The following is a 16,055-nucleotide window of genomic DNA, read 5'->3' on the forward strand; positions in this document are numbered from 1 at the left end:
GAGGGAAAAGATAATGAATATTTTCCTTCCATGCCTAAAGAGAAATAAAAACACTTAGGAAAAAACATTCCTGACAGAGGTTATCATATTTCATGCATGAAAGGGTTAAAGTAATAGTGTGTCATAATTGTCATGTCTATCATAAACATAATTTGAAACTTTTTGTTGGGGATGTTGTAATGTATTTTGAATGTAAAAAGCTTGATTGATTTTATTGTTAATCTAATTACACTTTTTGTTTGTCTGTTTGTTTTCTTTACCTCACTGTTGGCTGCTTTAACGTTTTAATACATTTCCCATTTGAGATTAATACCTTTCTGTCTAGAAAGTTTTACATGCAGTTTAAATGGAGGAAAGTGACAAGACAAAAGAAAACTGTAAAAACAATAGTGAGAGGGTTTAAAATACTGGATGTAATTACCCCACACATTTCCTGTAGTTGAGATGACTTGAGTGTTTGTTTGATGTGCAGCTGAGAGCTCCCTGAAAGAGCCTGGCTGTTATTGTTTACGGTCAGACTAAATGTGAAGTAGGTCACACAGAAAGGAGCCGAGACCCTCAATAAGCTGTCTGGAGAGAAGAGTCGTCGAGGCGCAGCCTGTCTCCGGTGTTGTCGGTGATTTAACGTGAATGCTGGTCGTGAACAACAGGCAGGTAAACATTAAAGCTACATTTTAAACCAGCGCAGATAGCAGCGCGCAGCTAAGCTAACCAGCTAGTTCACGCTAGCTCCGCCTGAGATATTCACCCTTCTCGTTTTATTTGGCTCATAAACTGTGAATGCACGACGGTCAACCTATCTATCGGTGTATGACGCTGTATGCACACATACAGCCAGCAGTCTGAGTTGAATTATGTGGACTCTGACCTTGTTATAGCCAGCTAACATGTTAACCACTTGCAAGGTGGGTAGCTAGCATTAGCTGCTAGGCGGCTAATCAAAGCTAGTAAGGAAAACAGCATCACACACTAACAAGAGTAATGTTATGACATTATATATTAACAATTAGCTGAATACTGACATCAAACAATGGTTATAGTGTGTGTGTACTGTTACAAAGAGTATGCATTTTTGTGAGCCTTTGTCGTTATTACAGTCCTACAAAGTGTCTCAGTGGGCTAAATTTGTCGTTGATAAGATTAAACTCTTTATGAGTTTCGTGTACAAACTTAACATTCCAGGATTAAGTTGTAATACATGTCTAAAAGATGCAGCACATTTTTACTGGTGTAAGAAACACTAATTTACAGCAGTTTTCTGAAAGTGCACCGTGAAGAAACCACTAAGTTATGTCATGCAGGGTTTGCAAATAAATGAGTCTTAGTCATTTAAACAGCTCCAGGGGAGCTCCAGTGTGCACAAAGCTATAGCAGTAATATTAAAAACAACCCAGATCATATTTCTTCAGTCTTTAGTGTCTACTTCTATTGAGATAATCGTGTGCATTTTTCTCTCTCAGCAGCTGGACGGATGCTGTTCTTTCAGCATCTGGACTAAACCTGACCATAAAACTAACTGTCAGGATCTTCTGCTGGTGAGACTTTGTTGCTGCCATGTCCAGGCGAAGCAGGAACAGTCGTGCATGGCGATATGTTTGGGGTGGAATACGGCGGGATGCTGATGCCCGGGCACTTGTGTTGGCATCTGAAAGTGAAGAATGGAACTACGACCGTCTAGAGGTAAATACACAGGTGCTCTCTCTGGATATACACAATAAGTGTGTGTGTGTGTGTTTGTTTTTGTGTGTGTCATACGATACCATTAGTTAACAGTGAAGGAGACAGGATTTGTCAACATGAGAGGGCCGTCAGACACTAGTTTGCTTTTGGCCATTGTAAACAATATTTTTGTTGATGTTAATGCCTAATGTTAACTGTTCAGTTGTTCACAACCAGTGTAACAGAACACAAGTTTTCCACTGATGGGATAGAAGCATAATGTCCACCTATCACTATCAAATTTCAGATTTGCACATTTTTTTCAAAGCAGGCTGACATCGAGCAGTACTATGTTACATAAGCAATGCTGCTGACATTTGCTCTGCCTGTCTGCATTGTTGCTTTCAAGTACAGTGATTCAGACTCCGAGGCCGACTTTTCAGCTGTAATGGTCCCTCCGGTCCCCAGTGCAGTGCCTGTCACCGGAGAGTCCTACTGTGGCTGCGATTCCCAGGCTGAGACCAGCTACAACCCTCGCCTGCGAGGTTTTCACCAAGTGAAAGACTGCCACTGTGGAGAGGATGACCAAGGTACGGTACAAGTGCTACATTTCAAGGGATAATGGTAGAATAATAATGATAGTAATTTCTTTATGATTTAGTTGATTAATGTACCTGAGTTAAACAACTGCATTCAGTTATGTAATTATATTGTTTCACTGGCCTTGAATAATTAATACTTAATGTCTTTGATGTTTAGAATTTGACTGGGTTTGGGATGGCAACAGTCGATCGACAGCAACATTATTGAGCTGTGACAATCGCAAAGTGAACTTCCACTCTGAATACAGCTGTGGTACAGCTGCAATCCGTGGCTCCAAGGAGCTGGCTGAAGGGCAGCACTTCTGGGAGATCAAGATGACTTCTCCAGTGTACGGAACAGACATGGTAATGCTCTCCTCCTGACATCCTTACATTAAGTAAACTAAAAACGGAGCAAAAGTTTTGTCTAAGAGGAGGCTGTAATCAATGCAGTGATGTTTGTGTGGAAGCTCAAGCTTATTTTTTTGGCATTTGCTCAAGATATTGTTATTTATTTCTTTGCAGATGGTTGGTATTGGTACGACTGATGTCAACCTAGACAAGTACAGGCATACGTTCTGCAGCCTGTTGGGAAAGGATTCAGACAGCTGGGGTCTTTCTTACACTGGTAAGACTAACACAATGTCTACATGGGCTGTGTAGCAAAGTAGCACATTAGCAGAGGAGCAGCAGCTTACTTATTACTCTGTCTGTGTCTACACAGGATATATGAGTGTAGGTACCCTGTGTTTTCAAAGCCCAATACACAATCACTGTAGTTTTTCATGTTAAACAGAAGAAAGAAGGCAGGATGTGTAGAAATATGCTTTGGGCCACGGTTACTTGCGCTTAACTCAAAGCAAACGGAAGTATTTGATCCATCAGACAACTGAAAAACATAACTGAAATGCTGCCTGTGTAGACAAGCTTTTACAAAAGAAACTGTGATCAATGTAGTATTAACTGGTTATTGCATAAATTGAATATCATCATTGGTTGTCTTCCTTTTGTCAGGCTTGTTGCATCACAAAGGAGACAAGATGAACTTCTCTTCCCGGTTTGGACAGGGGTCCATCATTGGAGTCCATCTGGACACGTGGCATGGCACATTGACTTTCTTCAAGAATCGCAAGTGTATAGGTGAGTACTGACAAGCAACATACAACACTGATCAGAGTGGCAGTGGTTTGATGCCTTTTTTAAATTACATAATCTATGTGACTTGTTTACCAACAGTTTACCAACCATAACAACTTTATCTGAAGAATTTCTCAAAAACTAGATGTTGATCATGTTTCTACACAGATCATAGGTCACTCATATGCAAATGTGTGTGAACTGTTTATGATATTCTATATACAATACCAGTCAAAAGTGTGTCCACACTTTTACTGTATAGAAATACTGATATGAGCAAATTTTTAGTGGATTCTGTGTAAATTAATACATATGGTCAACGGCGTGATATTGGATCAAAGTGTTCCACGTGAACTTTAAAAATGTTGTCACCATTCTCTATTTAGGTGTTGCTGCCACAGAGCTACAAAACAAGAGGTTCTACCCAATGGCGTGCTCCACAGCAGCAAAGAGCAGCATGAAGGTGATCAGGTCCTGCTCTGCACCCACCTCCCTGCTCTACCTTTGCTGTGCCCGCCTTCGCCAGCTGCTGCCGGACTGTATAGATACCCTGGACGTGTTGCCACTGCCGCCAGGCCTTCGCCACTTGCTCCACAACAAACTGGGTTGGGTGCTTAGTCTCAACAGCGGCACCACAGAGGATACACCAGAGGGGCCCGAGCGGCCGTCGTGCTTGCCTGTTCCACCGTTGGCTGGACCATCCTCCTCTGAGAGCGACTCAGAGGGTTGTACCTCTGATCCTGAAGCCTGTCAGAGGAAGAGATGCCGCTGGACTTGACTGGATAGTACGATTCCTACCTCCCCTCAAACACTGGCAGACGTTACTGTCCCGTGGCATCTACTCTAGTGTTACCTACCTGCCTCAAGCTTTCCTCGACATATGCGTTACCCAGTAGAGAAGAATACAAACCAGGATTAGTTGAGCAGGGGGAGCGGTACGTACTGTAGGTGGGAAACTGACGGCAGTATCTCTGCCTGCACGTTTTTACTGTGATCTTCTCTCATGCCAATCACGTCTTCATGCTCATCACACACGTAACATCCAAACCAGCTTCAGTGATAAGTGACAAGATGTGACGTTATTTTGTTAGTCAGCATAGTTTGTTGCAGATCTGTTGCCAATCATGAATGAGGGATCAGTGACATGCGAGAGTGGACTGTACAGTGTAACACTGAAGTATGTAAGTATGGCCATATTTTGGTGGTCATCGTGGTATATTTGCAAAAAAAAAGGGGTCAGAATTTAGGCACTATATAACTTTTTCTGTGTTTTCATCTTGTATGCAAATAATGTGTATTGTTCTCAACCTAAATGCTATTCATGCATTATCAAATCTGTTAGGTGTTTTACTGGCATCTGCAATTTTCTGTTAGGTTGCCAAAGTGAGAATTAGCTGCGTCCCATGAGTGGAACAGACAGGAAGTGACACACAGACTTCTTAATGTCTTCCCCACTGGTCACAGCTGTAAAGATAAAAACTTTTAGTCTTGAGTCTGTTTTGTCTTACAAGGATAATCCAACCAACTCAAACACCTCTGATTTCTCGTTTGTTTCTTCTTGAAAAACTTGTAGGAAAAAAGTTTCAAGTATTTGTTACATTCATGGCCACATACATCCACCCGTCACCAGTTTTTTAAAATCTCCTGTCCAAACATCATGCTACTTGTTTGTAGAATCTATGGATGTCTTCTTTTCTAACAGATTGAAACAGTGTACTTTGTTGTTAGTGTAGCTCTTTAAGTCCAATGATGAGACAAGTATGTTATTCAGATTAGACTTGCAAAAGTCACCTGTCATCACTGTTACACCTTATCATTTTTATCAGTTTTTAAAGTTTCTTTCATTGACAAAAAATGAAATTTTAAGGTTAAATTTTTTGTACTAATGTGTTTACGTTAGTTTTGGTTACTCAATGCCTTGTTATGTCACTTCCTTTACCATCTCCCTTCGAACCCTTATTCATTAAGTTCTAGTATCTAGTATCAAACACTCAGCGCCTGTAATCCAAAGAGGTGGCTGTTGAACTGTTCCTAGTTTTCCCATTAAAGGAGGACTGTGGCTGTGGTCAGTTTGACTTTGATTACAATGGTGACAGTTTTTCACAGCAGAAAATGGTTATAGAAACTTGTGTGTATGCTTAGTATGTTTCTAACAATAATCACTTTGTCAAAATATGGCTAAAACACACTTTCCATGTTGTACTACTGTCTGACGACAATCATAAATCTCACTGGATATTTAGCCATATTTTGACATAACTGACTATTCAAACAAGTTTAGCCTTTGGCTTCAAAATAGGAAGGTGGATTAATGCTGCAGTAGTGGTCTGCAAGGTTTTTCTGATACAATTTATTTTTCTGTGAAGACTTTCGCCTTTTGCAACAGGCTGAATTCAACCTCAGCACAGACCATATTGAACATGCTTTCAAGCCTGCAGGGGCTATAAGCACTCAAAGAAATTTAAAGATTGACTTAATGAATGAATGGTTCTTCTGGGTCAGATGTGTAAATAATTATCAGTTTTAGCTTCTTTGGAGTATTAAATTATAATGATATATATATATATAAGTAATAGTGTTTTGACCCAGTCCTCCGACTGCTGCATCAGTCACAAATCTCTGATCATGTTCACTCCTCAAGATGCTTAGGAAGACAGATTTAAAGACTTAAGGTACTATGCAATCCAAGCATCTTCTTAGATTACGGTTTCAGGAGAAAGTGGAGGATGGCACAACACCAGTAATGTAACCGCCAAGAGGATAGTTGTAGTCCAACAGATGTAATGTCTTCTTTCACAGTATTAATCTTCACGATGCATCCAAGCACTTTTTCTTACTGTTATAATGTAAATAGAAAAATTCTAAGTGTTTCTTCTATACCATGTCATATTAATAATACTCTATGTGAAGGCCTTTACTCGCCTTTTTCTGTATAACTTATCAGCATGATTTTCAGCTGAAAATAAAATGAATGCTAAATATGCACAAATGACTTGTTTTGTTTCTTAATTATCAAGGAAATTCATTGGACTTTTTCCTCAACTTCTTCTTGGAAAAACATTAATGCTGGAGACAAATGATGGTGAGGGCAGACTACGGGGGCAGTTGCTGACTCACTCTTACTGTGGGTTTCGGTGCAGCTGCCATGTGTCATCGTCTTTTCTGTCAAAGTCATCTTGCCTGCACTGTGTATGTTATCTAGAAAAGATTTAGCTGGAACATCGTTTCATATGTCTACATTACCCAATGTTGGTATTAGATTAATATTGTGCAGTGCATGTAGAGCTCACAAACTCAGCTACTTATGGTTGGCAGGAAAGCTGTACACAGGAAAAAAAAATATATTTTTTTTTTATAAAATTAAAAATTAAAACATTTTATTTTAATTTATAATGAGAGAATTAAATTATTCAATACTCAAATTCCACAAAAATGAAACTATATTGAAAATTATATTTAAATCAATAAAAAAGCCTACATAATTTTTTAGAGTCATAAACACCATCTGTCTCACTAGCAGGTATTTAGAAAATGTGTAAAAACATTTCCATGTTGTTAAATATACATTTCTTTGTAATTGTATAAACTCCACTTAAAATCTTCTCAATGTGACACACGCGGAACAAAAGCACACCGACAGTTCACCCCGGAACACATCACGGTGGGACCGAGTGAGCGGAAGTTGTGTGCTTTGCTTGCTTGCGGAGGTCAAGTCTGTTCTTCACATCAGAGACACTCAGGTACTTTTAACTCAAGATATCTGCACACTTTAAACAGGATCGATAGTTCGGTATCAAATATTATTAATGGTCAGCTGACGTCAGTGTACGAGAAGATTTAAAAGGTTTTTCACAATGAAGCTAGCTCACAAGTTAGCCTCGTTACAACAGGACTGTCATGTGTTGACAGTGGTGGAAGAAGTATTTAGATCCTTTATTCAACTAAAAGCACCAAATGCAGCAGTGCAACCAACATAGGGACCGGGCCCCTCCAAGGATTCACCAGATACATCTTGAGGGGTCGTGATATGATTAATGGGAGAGGAAAAGAAGAAAAAACTGTTCTGATGAACAAATATGATTTCAGACTTCTCTTTTTAATCTTTGAATTTTAGTGAAATAGTGGATGTTTGAACATTTATTGAAATTAAACCATGTGGGAAGTTTAGAGGGGGGGGGGGATCACTCTTTGGTAGAGCCAAATCTTCATCTGAGTAAAGTAAATCATTTTTTCTTTCTGCAGGATAAGTGTTGACTGCTGTGTGTCAGTGATCACACAGTCATGGCAAAGAAAAAGCAGCTTCGCCTCATAGCAGAAATGGCTCGGAAGATCCGGGCATACCGGGAGATGAAGTCCCGGCCAAGGGATTCCCAGAAGTATGCCCTGGACTATGAGACCATGAAGCGGTCGTATACTGGGAAGATGCTGCCTGTGCTGGCCTGGCAGGATGTCCGCAGAGAGAGCCGCCTCTTCTCCCTGCTGGCAGGCATGAGGATGTTTGGGGTGGGTCGCCTCTTTACCCGCAAGTCCTGGGTGGACGATCACACAGAGCCCAGCTACTGGGAGATCACCAAGGTCAAGGTGGACTACACATCTGAGGTGAGAGCAGCCACATCCATTCACTGGCACTGATATTAGAATGGTCCCTCCAGGATTACTGCATCAACAGTTTTTTTCAACAATTGTGACACACAGTTTTTGTGCTCGTATTGCAGTACAGTTGTGGAAAATGGGAAAAATTGCAAGCAAAGAAACATTGTACTACCAATGAAGAGTAATCTTTAATCACTTCCTTCGATAAAAGCAAAAGTCATATCACAGAAACAAGTAGTTTTCAGTGCAAATTCTTAGTAACATAAGAACCATGATATCAAAGTTACATAAAAAGAAGAAACTACTGTATTTGAGTTCAATTAATAAGCCTTTATTAATTAAACTTTCACTAAACATCAGCACCAAATAAAATCAGTCAGTAACACAATTAAAATACATCTAGTAACATTATAGTTTCATTTCCAAAGTGTTGATTTTTATGTTTGAGGTAGATTATGTCCATCTTTGCTGTCTGAACAACAAATCATCTTCCACTTGAAACCCAGCTGAATATGAGGTGTGATGATGAAAGTTACCACAACACAAAATGCAACAGTTGTTTCAGATCACGAGTGGTCTGTTGTTTTGGCCGTTTCATGTGGAAATGTTGCAGTAATTTAGCAAAATTGTAAGCTCTCACAAATATTGCAGAGATTTGTTAAATTTGCAGTATCCGGGTGGACTGATTGTCATGCTAAATAATGTGAAGGTGGAGACTCTGATTTGATCAACCCTGTAAAATCTGCTTCTTCCTGTGTCTTCAGAACATGGATCATGGCAAGGCATGGGGAATCCTCACCTACAAAGGTAAGATTGCGTCATTTGATTTATTTGATATGAATACAGTTATTTTATAGGCTGATTTTTACAAAACTAATTTAGACAATACTACTTTGGGGCCAACAGTAAGACTAATTATAGTTAACTCTGAAACATTAAATTAGAGCTGTAACTAACAATTACTTTCAATGTCAGTTAGTCTTATTTTCCTGATTACTTTGTGTTGTATTGAAATGTTGGAAACATAGTGAAGAATTGTTCCCAAAAGCTCAAAGTGACACCTTCATATGTGTTGTTTAGTCTGACCAACAGTACAAATCTCAGATATTCAATTTACAACGATCACAAATAGAAAAACTGAAAATAATGAATGTATTTGGCATTTTTGCTAAAGGAAATGGCTTAAATGATGGGTGAGAGTGACTTGCACTCAGTATTTTTATTTATCAGTACTTTAGTTTCCTAGTATTTCTAAAAATATTCCAAATGTTTGGGAATTGTGAAACAACACGTTAGATATTGTATAAATAAAAAGCACGTATATATAACAGTAAACAGTAAGTGATAATGATTGTATAATAAAACTGCTTTCAGTAACTTGGTTGCATTTTACACTCGGCAGGGAAACGGGAGACTGAAGTCAAGGAGTTGGACAAGGTGGTGTACCACGACTGGCGCCTGATACCCCAACACGCAGAGCAGCAGTTCAGGGACTTTGAGCCTCTCCCAGAGCCGCCTGTGCGCCATGTCCCATACCCTCCGCTGCTCCGTGCCATGCTGCTCGCCCAGCACAAGAAAACACATGGCCAGGCAATGACAGACGAGCCACTTATGCCTTTAAAGAAGGAGGTTGTGCTCAACAAAGACTATTTCCTCAGGCAAGACCTAGAGAAGCAGAGGAATGAGGGAACGCCGGTGTGAGGCTCAGCAGGGTTGTGAAGCTGAAGGACATTTTGGACTCAATCAGTGTTGACAGAAGTAACAAGAAAATCTTCTGTCCTCGCCTCGCCTGATAAATCCTGGACTCAGATTAGTTCTCTGCTGTTGTCATCTGGAGAAATCCTCTGTGTGTGTAAGATGTATCTATGTAATGTGCTGAATATTAAAGAGATAAAATAAGGTGATTAATGGAGTTTTTTTAATGCTTTTAAATACAACCAGGTAGCACTGCGAAACTGCTGTAATCCCCCAAATTGTGTTGTCTGGCACAGCAGCAGTAAACTTTGTATGGGCTCTGTGCGTGGCTGTCCTATCAGAACGATGTGGACACAGCTACCTAATGAGGATTTAGATCTAGACACATTTTATTTGGATAATACTCATGCTCATAAAAATACATTCTCTGTTATTCAAGTATTCAGCCCAACTCAAGTAAGCAGACTTCTAAAATTTCACAAAAAATTAAGTGCATCATGTTTACATTACTTATTAGCACCATGTTTGCACAAGTGGATGCACATGTCACAGTAGAGAGTTCACAGTAATGCATCAGCTGTGTGAATTTTGGGGGATGTAACATATGATACCTCAATATATGGCACTATGGTTATTAGGTCATCATTTCATAAATTAGATGTTGGGAACGTATAGAAGATTGTTTCTGCAAGACACAGAGCCACAAAAATCTGTAAAAAGCATGATTTGCTCTAACATAGCGACATACTAATAGTCAAAGTGAGAAGTTTGTGGTTCAATTGCAGCAGTGGAGTTATCATTTACCACGGGGTATTAGGGCCACATAAACAAAATAAATAAACAAAATAAATACTGACCTGAGGGGGGGGGGGGGGGGGGTTCTGAGAGTATAAAACTCACAAATTTGCCAGAAATAAACTCACAAATTTGGGAGAAACAAAGTCACAAATTTTCTAGAAAAGAAAAACTCACAAATTTGCGAGAAAAAACTCGCAGAAGAAATTCTCCTCCAGGTCAGTATGTATTTATTTTTTACATATATGGCCCTAATACGCCATCATTTGTCTCTTTTTTGGGGCACAGGTGGGCAACTATACACACAACCACACTGACGAAAATTATTGGAATGATATATTCTGAGCTGTAAGAGAAATAATTCATATTGACATAAACCCATACTCTGTGAATTAGTCTTGTTTTTGGGGACGGTGGACTCGTCCCCTGCTGGTCATTAGAGATAACGCGTTTACCACGTGCCCGCGCTTTATTCCTAGGCAACGTGCGCGCCCCCTTTCCGTCCGTCCTCCTTCTTACCTTCTTCAGGTTGCTCTGTCCACTGGCCACAATGATCTGCCTGTTCCTGACTTTATTTTCCTACCTCTTACGGCCAGGTTGGTGATATTCTTATTTCTACCTGTCATGTATCATCCCCCCGGCCCTTTACTGTCGTTTTTACTCGGATAATGTGCTCTCAGAGGCCGACGTATGTCAGCAGGAGACCCCGGCAGCTCTACGGAGGGAGACATTGGCTAACTTAGCTGCGGAGAGGAGCGGAGTTTACCGGTGAATCTGTTGATAGATAACACCGTGTCTAACAGAAGTGATGGAGACTGGCTTTAAAGTGTGACTAACAACATGTAGTCTGTGTGCTTTCATTTTAAAATAATCTCAGAAGATGTTTTAGCATGTCGCATGTCTTCTTAGCGTGTATGCGTGAAAGTACGCTGAGCTAATTAATCAGCCCGCAGCCTCCATGTGTGCTCCTCCCGGTACTCTATACAGTTGATTCATTATCCTATTAATAGTCCGCGTGTTAGTGAGCCGACACCGATGCAGACAGCATTCAAGACAGGCCACTGCTGCGACATGGGGCCGAGAAAAAGGTCACGGCGAGATCTGCATGGACTTGAAGATTTGGTGGTTAAACACGCACGTATTGATGAACCTGGTGAGACTCAGCACGGCTAAATTAAAAAAACCAAAAAAAAACAACAATGATGTAAATGTGAGGTTTGCTGCAGTCTATGGGTTTGCTGCAGGACAATGCGGTCGGTTTCAGCAGGGTTTAGGCGTTTTCCTGAGAGGAATAAGTTTTTCCATCCGCAGCTCTGTTGGCTTGCAGAGCTGGAAGAGGGCTATGGAGGTCCAACAGTGTCTGCTAAATAACGAACAAATTACAGACGTCTCATCTTTTTTTTTTTTCATCTTTTTTTTTTTTTTTTGGATGTCTGTCACGGACTCACTGAGTGATGAAGTTACATCATCGGCTGGCCAAAGGTTGGGACAAGTATCCCAGAGTGCATTTTGCACCGACTGGCAGCAGTGGTGGAGATTTTGAGCCCGAAACTTGTAATTTTTGCAAGACTATTTATATCTCTCTTCATTCATATTTTTTATTTATTTTGATTTTTTATATATGTTCGGGCTGTTTTTCCTTTATTGGACACTTGGTAGCAGAGAGGGCGACAGGAAACAAGGGGAGAGAATAAAATGGTTATGACATGCAACAAAAGTCCCTTGCAAGACTCAAACCAGGGACGTTGTGGGTGTGTCATACATTGTAACCACTCTGCTATGAGGGTGCTCCACTTTAAGTTTAATGTTTTCAGGCGAGAAAGTAAATGTACATTTTCCCAATATGTGGTCACTTACATTACATTTACACTAACATTATGCCTATTTTGAAATTTGCTCAGACGTTTTTGAAGATGTGAGCAGGTCATCTCAGCTGCTAGCATGGTCACTGTCTATCATCATCCGGGGGGGGCGCATGAACTGATCTGTGCCGCTCTTTGGTGATTTACAACGGGCTCTAATGTCTCTGGAGCATTTTGATATATGATATAATTACATACTTGGTATTAAGAAAGGCCATCATTCAAAGCCTGGCATACTTCCTGGGGGCTTAGTTGCCAAGATCCAGCCGTATACTGCGCTTTGACCAAGTCTTGTTGAAGTTTAAACCTGTGCACTGCTGCATGGGAGGGGTTTTTATGTGTGTCCTCAGAGACAAAATAAACTGAATTTATTTTTACAATTCAGTTAAGAAATACTTTATTTGTCCACCAGGGGCAATTTGAGACAAGAAACCCCAAATATGACAATGGCAGCAGGAGTTAACACACAAGGACTGATAGCAGCAGCCGGTCTACAACTGACCAACAATAGCCAACACCACAATGACTCATATCATGTCAGAAGTGTCAATGTGTGAGTGCATGACATGAGTAATCAGTCTGTACACAAGGTAAACTGACTGTTTTTTGTACCGCGGCTGTTCACAAGTCTAATGGCTGGAAGCATGAATTGTGGATGATCTGTTTGGACACTTCTCAGTTCACGTCTCCGTTCACGTCTCAGTCACTGACTCCTCTGTTAAGGTGCATGAATGCTGCTCAAGGCTGAGTGGTGGTCCTGTTGTCTGTTTTAATTTTGACCTTGTGTTTTCCATCGCTTTAGGCTGGACTGGTGTGAATGAGCGCACCTTCATTGCCGTGAAGCCAGATGGCGTTCAGCGGAGACTGGTGGGAGAAATTGTGCGGCGTTTTGAGAAGAAAGGCTTCAAACTGGTCGGCCTCAAACTAACGCAGGTATGATTTATTTCCTCTAAAAACATTTTCTCTGGAGACTCATATTTATAAAATTGTTTTATATGAATATGTTGTGTGTGTGTGTGTCTGTGTCTCAGGCGTCTGAGGAACTTCTAAAGGAACACTATTGGGACCTGAGGAGCAAGCCGTTCTTCGGAAGCCTTATCAGCTACATGAGCTCTGGACCAGTCGTTGCCATGGTAAGATTCTTCCTTATTCTTTACGGTACATGTGTCCTTATTAGGGTTGGGTACCTTTCACATTTGAACTGATATCAGTACTGGTACCTGGTGCTCGGTTTTGGTACTCAACGGTAAAATTTTTTGACAATTTATTTTGAACATTTAAAAACTTGCAAAAAATGTATGAGTATGAAAATATTAATATATAAAAATATTATTATCAAACACAATACAACACACAACAATTAAAACAAAAGAATAAAGATATAAATACAAAGGGTGCAATTATTAGAAAGAAAATGAGAAAAATATATACAGTGTAAATATGAGACAGGTACAAACAGATCATCCACAATTCATGCTTCCGAGGTCGGTACAATTAAAAGTACCGACAGCTGCCAGCTATTTAACGTAGTTAATATTGACTATAGATGCTTTTTGATGATCAAGAAAAACAGACTTAAGTAAAAACAGCAACTCTTGAGCCGTTCGTATTTATAAAATCAGAGCTGTCAGTTTTCAGTTTTGTCTTCCCTCAGCCTCCATACATGAATGTGAAAAGTTTTCAAAATGTGAAAGATGCACCGCTGGAAAACCTTTGACTTAAATATGTTCCTCTTCCTCGCACTTTCCTACCTCTGTTGAACTTTTTATTTGATGAGGCCTAATGAGACAGAACAGTTTGTAAAGGTGCTTCAGTCTGATTTAACACAAATGAGTCACACTTTGTAATAATGTAGTCACGCTGCAGTCGTGTGTGTTTCTGTGTTTGTTCAGGTGTGGCAGGGTTTGGACGTTGTCAAGACCGCTCGTAAGATGTTAGGAGAGACCAACCCAGCAGACTCGCTGCCTGGAACAATCCGTGGAGACTACTGTGTGGAAGTGGGCAGGTAAGCACACCTGATGATTCAGCTCCTCTGATAAACCTACTCCTGGTGTACTTACAAACTTTCCAATGCATGGATTTATGAGTAAAGACCCTATTTGTACTACTATAGACGTTTGATAACAATCCAGACATTATTAGTGGGGTATACACTGGTGGTTCCATTAGCGCCTGTACTAAGCCATTCGGCTGATAGCTCTAACTCCACTAATTTGCGACCAAATGAAAAAAAGGGCTGAGACATAGTTTAGATAGATGTAATGGTGCATACAACGCTAGGTTGAAATAAACTCATAATTCCAATAACTCCAATGTGGCATCAATTTGGCCTGAATGTGACAGGAAGCTATACAGGAAAATAAAGTGGTCAGCAGACTCTTTCTACAGGTACTGCTTTAGTTTCAGGGTCCTGGTATTGTGCATGTTGGCTCACTGTCAAAACTTAGTAACACCTATTATTTTGCTATGACAAGTCAAACTGTTGTTACCCTGACTCTAGCAGAAATGAAAGACTCTTACGACATTTTGTCACATTTGTGTTGCAGGAACGTGATCCACGGCAGTGACTCTGTGGAGAGCGCCCAAAAGGAAATCTCTCTGTGGTTCCGGCAGCACGAGTTGCAGTGGTGGGAAGACAGCAGCAAAGACTGGATCTACTGAGACTTTACATGTACTGCCTGCATACTGTCCTGTAGCTCAACCAGTGTTTTTTTTTTTTTTTTTTTTTAAATATGTAGAAGTGATAAGAAGGATCATATCATACCTCAGATGAATATTGTTTTGGCTTTAGTAGCTTGTAGCCACATTGAAAATGAGGTCACGTTGCTGCCTTGTGGATCTCTCGCTGCTGCTTCTTTTTCAATATTTTTTTCTATCTGAACCACAATAGAGGTGAAATGACTTCACCAAAAATGCACTCAACAAGCAATAATTTGATCAAACTCTGTCATACTTAGTTTTTTTAAGCAATAAGCCTGGATTTGGAGCAATAGATATATAAGCATTTATTTAAAGTGCAGCACAAGAAACTGTTAACATGTCTATAATAAGTATACAGTCAATGTATTATATAATAACAACTAACTTATTCACCAGTTCAGTTTGTTTACATTGTTTTACATTAACTGAAATTTGAACAAAACGAAAAATAATATTTCCTCGTCACTTGAAACAAACTAAAAAATCAGCCAGATGTTCATGTTACTGCTTTAATATTCCTCGCAATTAAAATCATGGATGCATCATGTGATGGCTCATACAGAGAAATACAGTGTTGGATGCGGTGCTTCTTCAATCCTGCTCAGTGGAGCGTGAAGCTAAAAAAGTTTGCCTTCCAGTTCTAAAATTACCTGGATCTTCCGGGATCATGTGGTACTCCAGATACTTCCACCTGCCATTTAGCCCTCCACTTACCTGAATAGGATTAAAATAATAAAGTTTTGCAGCTTTTTTTTTTCTCTTTTCAGACTTTACAAATGTTCTAGGACCGATTGGATTCTGTCATTTCACGTAGGTTGTGATATCCACAAATTTATGGATGTCTCTTTATACAATCTAAGTTTGTTTTTTTTTGCCAGGAAGTTGTAATTACACAGTTTGGCCACTATGTCAAATTTGTTCCTGGGGGTTTGATGAAAATCCATCATCTACACCAGGATATAAGGATGTGATTTTACTGGAGTATGACTTTGACCTGGGAGCAATCAAGCAACGCCACCAACACAATCACAAT

The 16,055-nt window shown here is 40.0% G+C and overlaps 3 protein-coding genes across 5 annotated transcripts; all 3 read left to right on the plus strand.

Annotated features, from left to right (window-relative positions):
- The first annotated feature begins 454 nt into the window (after positions 1-454).
- spsb3a (splA/ryanodine receptor domain and SOCS box containing 3a) lies at positions 455-5,745 on the plus strand. 2 transcript variants are annotated; one of them, XM_053338597.1, is made up of 7 exons: positions 455-654; positions 1,461-1,680; positions 2,069-2,249; positions 2,419-2,606; positions 2,766-2,868; positions 3,255-3,380; positions 3,764-5,745. In XM_053338597.1, the coding sequence occupies exons 2-7, from the start codon at positions 1,555-1,557 to the stop codon at positions 4,153-4,155; spliced, it is 1,116 nt and encodes a 371-aa protein (XP_053194572.1). In that variant the 5' UTR covers positions 455-654; positions 1,461-1,554; the 3' UTR covers positions 4,156-5,745. The 2 variants fall into 2 exon arrangements, with proteins under 2 accessions (XP_053194572.1, XP_053194573.1); XM_053338598.1 differs by lacking the exon at positions 455-654 and having other exon boundaries at positions 1,600-1,680; positions 2,074-2,249.
- Positions 5,746-7,047: 1,302 nt separating this feature from the next.
- Positions 7,048-9,874, plus strand: mrps34 (mitochondrial ribosomal protein S34). Its single transcript, XM_053338601.1, has 4 exons — positions 7,048-7,117; positions 7,620-7,976; positions 8,735-8,777; positions 9,373-9,874. The coding sequence occupies exons 2-4, from the start codon at positions 7,659-7,661 to the stop codon at positions 9,669-9,671; spliced, it is 660 nt and encodes a 219-aa protein (XP_053194576.1). The 5' UTR covers positions 7,048-7,117; positions 7,620-7,658; the 3' UTR covers positions 9,672-9,874.
- Positions 9,875-10,966: 1,092 nt separating this feature from the next.
- On the plus strand, positions 10,967-15,606 carry nme3 (NME/NM23 nucleoside diphosphate kinase 3). Of its 2 annotated transcripts, none has more exons than XM_053338715.1 (5): positions 10,967-11,056; positions 13,125-13,255; positions 13,354-13,455; positions 14,215-14,327; positions 14,869-15,606. In XM_053338715.1, exons 1-5 carry the CDS (start codon positions 11,011-11,013, stop codon positions 14,981-14,983), a joined length of 507 nt encoding a protein of 168 aa, XP_053194690.1. In that variant the 5' UTR covers positions 10,967-11,010; the 3' UTR covers positions 14,984-15,606. The 2 variants fall into 2 exon arrangements, with proteins under 2 accessions (XP_053194690.1, XP_053194689.1); XM_053338714.1 differs by lacking the exon at positions 10,967-11,056 and adding an exon at positions 11,517-11,613.
- Positions 15,607-16,055: the final 449 nt, after the last annotated feature.

This window comes from Scomber japonicus, chromosome 18 (assembly GCF_027409825.1).
Source record: "Scomber japonicus isolate fScoJap1 chromosome 18, fScoJap1.pri, whole genome shotgun sequence".
NCBI lineage: Eukaryota > Metazoa > Chordata > Actinopteri > Scombriformes > Scombridae > Scomber > Scomber japonicus.